The sequence below is a fragment of the Pygocentrus nattereri genome, chromosome 9 (genome assembly GCF_015220715.1).
Source record: "Pygocentrus nattereri isolate fPygNat1 chromosome 9, fPygNat1.pri, whole genome shotgun sequence".
In the NCBI taxonomy this organism is placed as follows: domain Eukaryota; kingdom Metazoa; phylum Chordata; class Actinopteri; order Characiformes; family Serrasalmidae; genus Pygocentrus; species Pygocentrus nattereri.
The window spans coordinates 35013356-35021530 of NC_051219.1; the positions used below are offsets into that span (position 1 = coordinate 35013356).

Consider the following 8175-nt stretch of genomic DNA (forward strand, 5'->3'; position numbering starts at 1 on the left):
ATCATTTACATCTAAATTAGCTGGTAAGGTACAATTCATAAAGCTACATGACACATATGTAAGCTTGTCGTGCCCACTGATTTAACCCTACATAAATGTTTATAAATGCCTATTCCAACAAGCATCATCTGCAAGAAAGGCTACTTTAGCTAACTTTGTTCAAAAATGGCAAATAGAACATTTATAGCAAATGATGCCTGTTGGAATAAGCATTTATAAGCATTTTTGTAGGATTATTTCAGTTGTCATGACAAGCTTAGGTAGGTGTCATGTAGCCTTATTAACAGTACCCTACAGTGAAGTGTTACCAATTAGTTAATGTATTATCTGAGTAGATGGTGGACTCACATGCCTTCATTGTGCTCTTTCCGTGTGATTTTTAGTATCTTACATTTTCTTTTGAATGATTTCATAATTCACTTGCTGTATTTCTCATCTTTTTTGTTTACTCTGCAGAAGTTATTGAAAACTCATTGGGAAAGCAGGGAGCTGAAAGCCTGAACATCAGACCAAATTTAAATGTTGAAATCAGTATTGAAAGTTTTATTCCCCTGGCAGACTCAATCTGCACTAGTCTGAGTGGTGTATGCAGGCAGCGTCTAGTGTGCATGAAATGCCATATTCTCTTTCCACTCCATGACTGATGAGCTGCTGCCCTCTGTCATTCCTCATTTCATCTACTTTAGCCCTCTTTCAGGAGTCATGAGCTTTATTTGTCTGCTTCAGACAGCAAGTTAGTTTTATTTTGGAGATATTCATTACAGAGACAAATCCATCCTGAAAGATGTGATTAAGTTTCTTTATTTCACAAATGCAGCAGACAGTGTGTCTTTAACAGCATAGGCCTGGCTTTTATACTCACTTACTTATTTGTATTACACTGTATATACAGTACATTTATTTGTATTACACTGAACCTGGGCTTCTCTCAGTTGACCATTACGAGAACAGTCAGGTACAGTGTGAGACAGAGTGAATGTACATAATCTAATAACAGATTATGTACATACACATGAACTGAAACATGTGTCTTAACCTCTATGTGTGTTTCATCTGTGGCAAGGGAGATTGTACAGGGCTCATTCTACCATTGCAGGGGCAGACGGGATATGAGCGTTAATGTAGGGCGTAGTCTGTTATACTGAACAGCATCAGTAAATGTCGTAACAGTGCTGATAACATTGCTAAAATCAGAGCTTTACTAAAATATAGTCCACTATCACTTTAGTTAAAGTCATGTTGTTAGTAGAAAATAACATATAACAAAAATAATGTCGCTTTATGTTTCAAGGGTCAAGGGTTACACCACTGACAATCTTTTAACGACACATTAAGTTGTCAGTATATCAGCCAAATGCATCAGAAATAGTGCAATGACTAGACCTAGAGTTAGCCTTTGTTCTTTTGGGATATTCATAAAAGTAGGAATTTAAAAAGACCTTCCGTTTTATTTTTTTGTTTTGTTTTTTTTTCATATCATTTTATATTTTTTTAACAGCACTGACAAAAAGTCTTGGGACAAGATTTATGATCAAGATCAAGTAATATTTATATATTACATTATTTTATAAAAGAACAGTTAATCATTCGAATACATATTTAACGCATATCGTAGTTATTTGTTGGTTCATTAGGAATACAGCAAAAAAATAGACAGACATCACCTTTATAGTTTACTCTTCTTATGAGCTCATTTTCATGGCTGCACATTTGGAAGACATTTTCCACAGCAATAGTGGAATGACCTACTTTTAAAGACGCAACTGGGTGATAAAAACAAATGTACACATGTCCCCTTCATTTAGATGTAATCAATGAGCTAAAACACATTTAGAGTCTGAAGTTTACTTCTTTACTTTAGAAGCTAACAAGATAACACTCTAGTGATTAGCACTGCAGAGCAAACTGCAGGCGTAAGGCATCACCCAGTTGTCTCAAACCGTGTCCAGTTATTGAGTAATCCCAAACTGACTTGCTAATGTGGTTTCCTACACTGTATGACATAATGTTCTCAGTAAAATGGACAGCAGTAGCCTACATGCCATGGCTAAAATAGCAACCATCTAATCTGAATTCGTATAACAATGTCATAATGTCACATGGTGTCGGAAACCACAGCAAGGCAACAAGCAAGTCAAGAACTTTGAGACAAGTGTATTCTGCTTATACAGCACTAATTGGCAGATGCAAGCATTAGTTGTTTACATCACATTAGCCTCATCACTCCAGTACAAAGCTAAAGAACCACACTTCAGACATTTAACATTTCTTAGTTTTTCTTATTTGGGCTAAGTTTAAGATTGCGAGTAACTGATTGTTGGAAAAACTCTTACTTTAGATTATCTTAAGTATAAGTCGAGAAGAACGTGATGATAACAGGCCATTTAGCCCACTACCCTGTAAAGAACATTCCCTGCTACAGTAGAACAAATGACCAAGTAGGCCTACAGGATTCCTTTGAAGTGCCAGTGTTGCGGTGGTTGGTGTCAAGGAAACTTCTAATACAGGGTTTTTAACATAACGCTTCAGCATAATTTGTGCTTAAAGAGATTAAAATATAAATAATATAAACAGCTGCATTCTGTCTCTCTCTCTTTCCCCCTCTGTCTCTCTCTCTGTGTTGCTCCCTCACTAGAATAGAAGCACTTCAGTGCACAGCATTGCTGTGGTGACGCATGCTGTGGGGGGAAGTGGTGAGTTGCTGTGCTGGATTTAGACGATTAGTGAAGGACTTTAAAGTTTACTCAGATAGGGGGAAGAAACCGCGCTGTGCTACATGGCATGGCTTGAACACTAGATAGAACCTATGTCCTTCAGCAAAACAACACAAGGGCAGAGGAGGAAATGCTCATAAATTCTGCACATATCATTTAATCAAACAAAACTAGAAGAAGCTTTAAAAAATATAAGAAAATGGAAATGAAGCAACCATCTGATGAAATACAGCCTTGATAAGAAATGCTGGTGCACTGTGTATCTAAAGATATGAGCAGATTATCTGTTCTCGAAAACAAATGGCACCTAATCCCTCTTGCTGATGTCATCCATGCTTTGACTGCATGCACCCAGCAACATTCCTTCCATGTTTCAGTGATCCCACTGTTTGCGCTCAAGGTCAAAGAAATTAGGTTTATAGAAATATAAGTATTACTACTTTAAGGAAATGGCATTTACAGAAACATAGGTGTTGTTTTCATTCTGTGTACATAAAGGTCACATAAATACAAGCACTGTGTTGGTCTTGTAACAGGGCTCAGACAATAACAATTTCCAAAATACAAGCATTATTTTATTATTAATGACAAAATATAAGCATTATATTACTATGTGGAAAAAAGATTAAAAATGAAGCATCTGTATGGAAGTGAGGCATAGAGAAATATTACTGTGCAAAATTCAGAGACCACCCTTCGTGTATTTCATTCCTAATGAAAACAGCCAATGAAGAAGTTATTCATTTTTCAGTGTCAGGAAATAATGCAGAAAAAATTATACGTAACTGAGAATTTCACAGAAGCCTCAGCAATTAAATGTAATCTAGTTATTTATTCTGTAAGCTAGTATTTATTCTGTCTACTGCTTGCCTTTATTACAGATTCCATACTTTTCTGGAGAGTTTTTGAATGAAATTGGCTGGTGTCATTTTCTACACCTCCGAAGTTCTGCTTAGAAGCTGACTGCATTTTATTTCTAGTCCAAACAGTCATTAACTGCTTAAAATCACAGGCTTTTTATGAACTAAGGCTTATTATTCTGTAACTACAGGGACTTCAGTGCAAATGGGTTGAGCTATTCTTAGATTGTAGGAGTGTGTAATAAAACTTTGGGCCCATTGGCAGAACTAAGGCCATGTTAGGGATTAAGTACAAGTTATTCATTTTTTAATTCAATTTTTCAAGAAAAAAGTAAAAAATGTACATTTAACAAAAAAATAAATTGAAAATACTTTTCACATCTCCAAAGTTCAGTCTTAGAATTTGCTTGCATTTTCTGCTGATCATGATCAAAACAACCCATTCAGTGATGTTGAGGTCTGGGCTCTGGGGTGGCCAGTCCATTATTGTGAGAACACCAGCATGATTTAAAAAAGGCTTTTGGCCTCTGCCACAGCATTTGTAGTGAAAGATCAGTGTCAATCACCATATTTACACTGTGAGCACTTCTAATAAATCTCAGGCTTATAGAAAATAATTGCTCAAGGAAAATCTTTGTATATGTCTGTTGACAAGAGGGGAGTGGAGAGGACGCTGATGAGCAGAGCAGCGGTGGATAGATGGCTATTTCAGGGCACTGGTGTTTGGAATACCAACTGTTGACCCTTCTCATCCCTCTTTGTCAGAGACCCTTTCTCAACCTCGAATCCTCATCGCACAAAACTTTTCCGACCACAGACCCCCACTCTCTTTCCTGCCTCATGAGATAAATATAGCACATAGTCATCCTGCAGTAACACTCGGCCCTGTGTGTACATAGACAGACACACAGACAAGAGGGAGAGAGGGGAAAAAAAACTGAAACCCACAATATAAAAGCCAGTCAGACTAAGAATACCCACAAACCACAAGTGGTCCAGCAGTGAGGGACGCTAATACAAGGAGGCTGAACAGAAAGGAAAGCAAGGTAGAAACTGGATACGCTAATTCAGCCACTGTTTGGATAAGACCTGACTGAAGGTCTGCTTTTTTCCCTTTTATGAACATTTGTGCTTCTCAGGCAGTCACTTTTGAGCCTCGTACTGTGAGCGGATATTGATCTTATCCACTGAAACTTCCAGCCACTAATGAGCGTGACCAACTCTTCTGCTTATCGATCGGAGCGCAGTTTCCACCAGACGTCCTCCTCTTCCTCCTCTTCTTCTTCTTCTTCCTCCTCCTCCTCATCCAAGCCCTACATGGAGAAGAGCCGGGGACTCTTCGCTGAGGACTTTGGCACTTTCATGTGCCCGAATGATGCTTTGGGATTTCCAAGTGAGTTACCTTTAATGTCTCATTCACTGGGGATCAATGTGGCTGCTTGTTTATACTGAGTAGGATACTCGGCTCCCAGGAGCATTTCTCGTACGCCCACTTTTAACTGTTTAACTGAAAAAAAAAAATCAATAGTTGCTGTCCCTCACAGTGCACGCCACATCCTCACTGTTATTGATTGCTATTTTCTCGCATCTCCATGACTACGCTTACCCCTTGACTGAGATAAACACGCCCAATGCGTCAAGGGCAAAAGCGCTCGGATTTACACCACATGTCCAACAGTGTGGCCCTTTTGCAGATCTGCTTTGTATGTGTGCATATTTACAGATCATAGTAAGTATTAAGTAAGGTAGGAGTGGTGTATGACATTTCAGGGAGGCGACTGCCAGGCCTGAGTGTCCTAGAAAGGGGACTGAGGAAAGAGGGCAGTGGAGGACAGGCTAGGACAGGCACAGGGAATGCATGGGTCAGAGCCAAGGCTGTGACTTCACTGCTGGAGAACGACGCCTGTGAGAGCACTTGGCAGACGGTTGCTTAGTGACAAAGATACAAAAGGCCGGACTGGGATTCACGTTGTGAAATCCACACATGCGCCACCAGAGAAGTATATTTATGTGCACTGGAATGTTAATATGCAATCTGGTCGTACATTAATAAGGCCTTTGAAGGTGGGCTTGAGTGGACCCTGTGTAGTTACTGCTAATTGGGACTATGAACTTCACTGAATTGCAGCATAAAAGCCAGGGGCCATGGAAGGGCTAGATGCTTATTCAACCACAGGGTCTGTTTGAATGCAAACTCTGTAACCCTGTGTAGAGACTATAATCTATATTATATCTTGATGCTGAAATGATTTTTCATTTCAGGTCGAACTGGCACACCTGGCAACATCAAAACACTGGGTGACACCTACCAGTTCACAGTAGATGTATGTGACTTCTCTCCAGAGGATGTCATTGTGACCACCTCTAACAACCAGATAGAAGTTCGAGCAGAAAAGGTGAAACATGTTTCTCAATAAATAACAGTAACACTTTACTGATTGGCAACATTCATAAGGCTATATGACACCTACATAAAAGCCTTTCTTAACAGCTATGCTAGCTGTCATAAAGACTGCTTTCGTCACTTTCAGCATCATTTCATTTCACCACTTTTTGGAAAAATGTCTGTGTATGTTTATGCCGGTTGTCATGACAGGTTTATGTAGGTGTTGTGTACCCTTATTAGCACTGCTCTTCAGTAAAGTGTTCCACATCCTTTTTTAAAATCAAGCCTTTATTTACCTCATTTCTGCCTTTTCTTGAGTAGCTTGCTACAGATGGCACAGTGATGAACACCTTCACCCATAAATGCCAGCTACCAGAAGACGTGGACCCCACTTCTGTAACGTCCTCTTTGGGGGCTGACGGGACGCTCACCATCAAAGCACGAAGACACCCAGCTAAACTCGAACATGCACAAACCTTCCGCACTGAAATTAAAATCTAGCCCTGCTTCTTTATATCTTTCAGCTTAGCGTTATTCTTGTGATTTCTGATCTTTTCCTTGTCAAAATGCTTTACACTCCTAAAAATAAAGGTTCCTAAGTGGTTCTTGGCTTAGACGTACAGTCCTAGGTAAAAAAAAGTTCTGATATAGAACAGGGCTGCTCGACGTGAGGCGTGTGGGCCAAATTTGGCATGTAAAGATGTTTGATTTGGCCTGCCAGGTCACGCCGACTTCCCAACCCCCTCACCTTCTTATTTAAAGCTGCACTCTGTATAATGTTTTCATTAAAATTTAAAAAACTAGTACTACTAAGTTATAAAAACATACTAAAATATGATGTCAATGCGCTGCAGCTAATCACCAACTAAAGCCTGAAATAATCATTTCAAAGTCAGAGGCGTTTGATGAAGTTTTTTGGACCACGTCAAATGTTTTTACCTCTTAATGTTGCACACAGGCTCAAAAAGAATGTGGAAGTCTCAAATGCAAACATTATACTGATGAAGATCCGCACAATCAATAATTCACTTCCTTCATTCACAAAGTTTTGCCCGTGTTCTCTTTCAATTTACTTTCCTGTCACTCATAATCATCAGATTTATTCACAAGAGGAAGGAGTCCAAAGCATAATTAATGTTACAAAATGTTCTTCTGCATGTAATGTGCAATTCTTCATTTTCACCAGAGAGGTCTCCAAATCCCCAAGACTTACATATTGCAGCTTAGTTTTTTCCCCAAATACTTCTTATAACATGCAGTTTTTACCAAGTTTATTTAGAGTCTTAAAACTGGGAAAACACCAGACTGTGCTGGGCTCTCACCCTCAGTTCCCCACACATGTCATAAAATAAAATTTATGACATTCTGTTCTAAATTTAAAAACAAAATCTATATTCTAAATCTTGTTATTGCCACAGTTGTCAGTAACTGCATTTCAGATGTAACATCACACACATCAGTTCATATAGATATCAGTTAATGACAGAAATAGACAATGATCATAGTAAGCATTTGCACACGGACAAGAGGTGATTAAGAAGGGAACACTGAAAGAACTCATTTTCAGGGACAACACAATATGCTTCATATGTAAGAAACATTTTATTTTATTTACACATTATTTAAAAAAAAAATACTCTTGTCCACATTTTCAACATACACTGATGATGTGCATAAGGCTAAGAAGCTAGAGAGCGGTTTCACTTTTTAGCCATCAGCCCAGCACTAACATTACACCCTGGTCCTGGAAAACAGAAGGTTTGGGTGCTCCTGGTATAGAGCCATTACATTATAACGGTTCTCCAGACCAAAACATCTCATTTACGCAAATGGTTCTTTAAAGAATCACCCACTGAGAGGTACCCTATGGAAGCAAACTTGTTTTTAAGAGTGTGCTCTCCCCATCATTCAATTTTTTCATTTCACACTAATATTTCAAATCCAGTGTTAACCAGATTGCAACCATAAAGCTAGAAACACATTAACACATCTTTTTTCTAAATAAAATTAGCTGATTGTTGAAAGAATATAAACATTTACCCACATCATGCACATTTCTGACAACACTGTCAAATGCATCAATTACATATCAGATTTTCTAGGATGTAACTGTAAAGACTGCACAAGGCTGTGTGTGAATAAATGTATATATGTTGTTGCGTTGCAGTTATCCTGTATGAACGCACTGCTGTTTTGAATTAAAAGAGCCACCGTA

The 8175-nt window shown here is 38.6% G+C and overlaps 1 protein-coding gene across 3 annotated transcripts; it reads left to right on the forward strand.

Annotated features, from left to right (window-relative positions):
* Nucleotides 1-4526: 4526 nt before the first annotated feature.
* hspb7 (heat shock protein family, member 7 (cardiovascular)) lies at nucleotides 4527-8175 on the forward strand. 3 transcript variants are annotated; one of them, XM_017708956.2, is made up of 4 exons: nucleotides 4527-4620; nucleotides 4714-4967; nucleotides 5837-5970; nucleotides 6282-8175. In XM_017708956.2, the coding sequence occupies exons 2-4, from the start codon at nucleotides 4781-4783 to the stop codon at nucleotides 6459-6461; spliced, it is 501 nt and encodes a 166-aa protein (XP_017564445.1). In that variant the 5' UTR covers nucleotides 4527-4620; nucleotides 4714-4780; the 3' UTR covers nucleotides 6462-8175. The 3 variants fall into 3 exon arrangements, with proteins under 3 accessions (XP_017564445.1, XP_017564461.1, XP_017564453.1); XM_017708972.2 differs by having other exon boundaries at nucleotides 4541-4620; nucleotides 4775-4967; XM_017708964.2 differs by having other exon boundaries at nucleotides 4545-4673; nucleotides 4775-4967.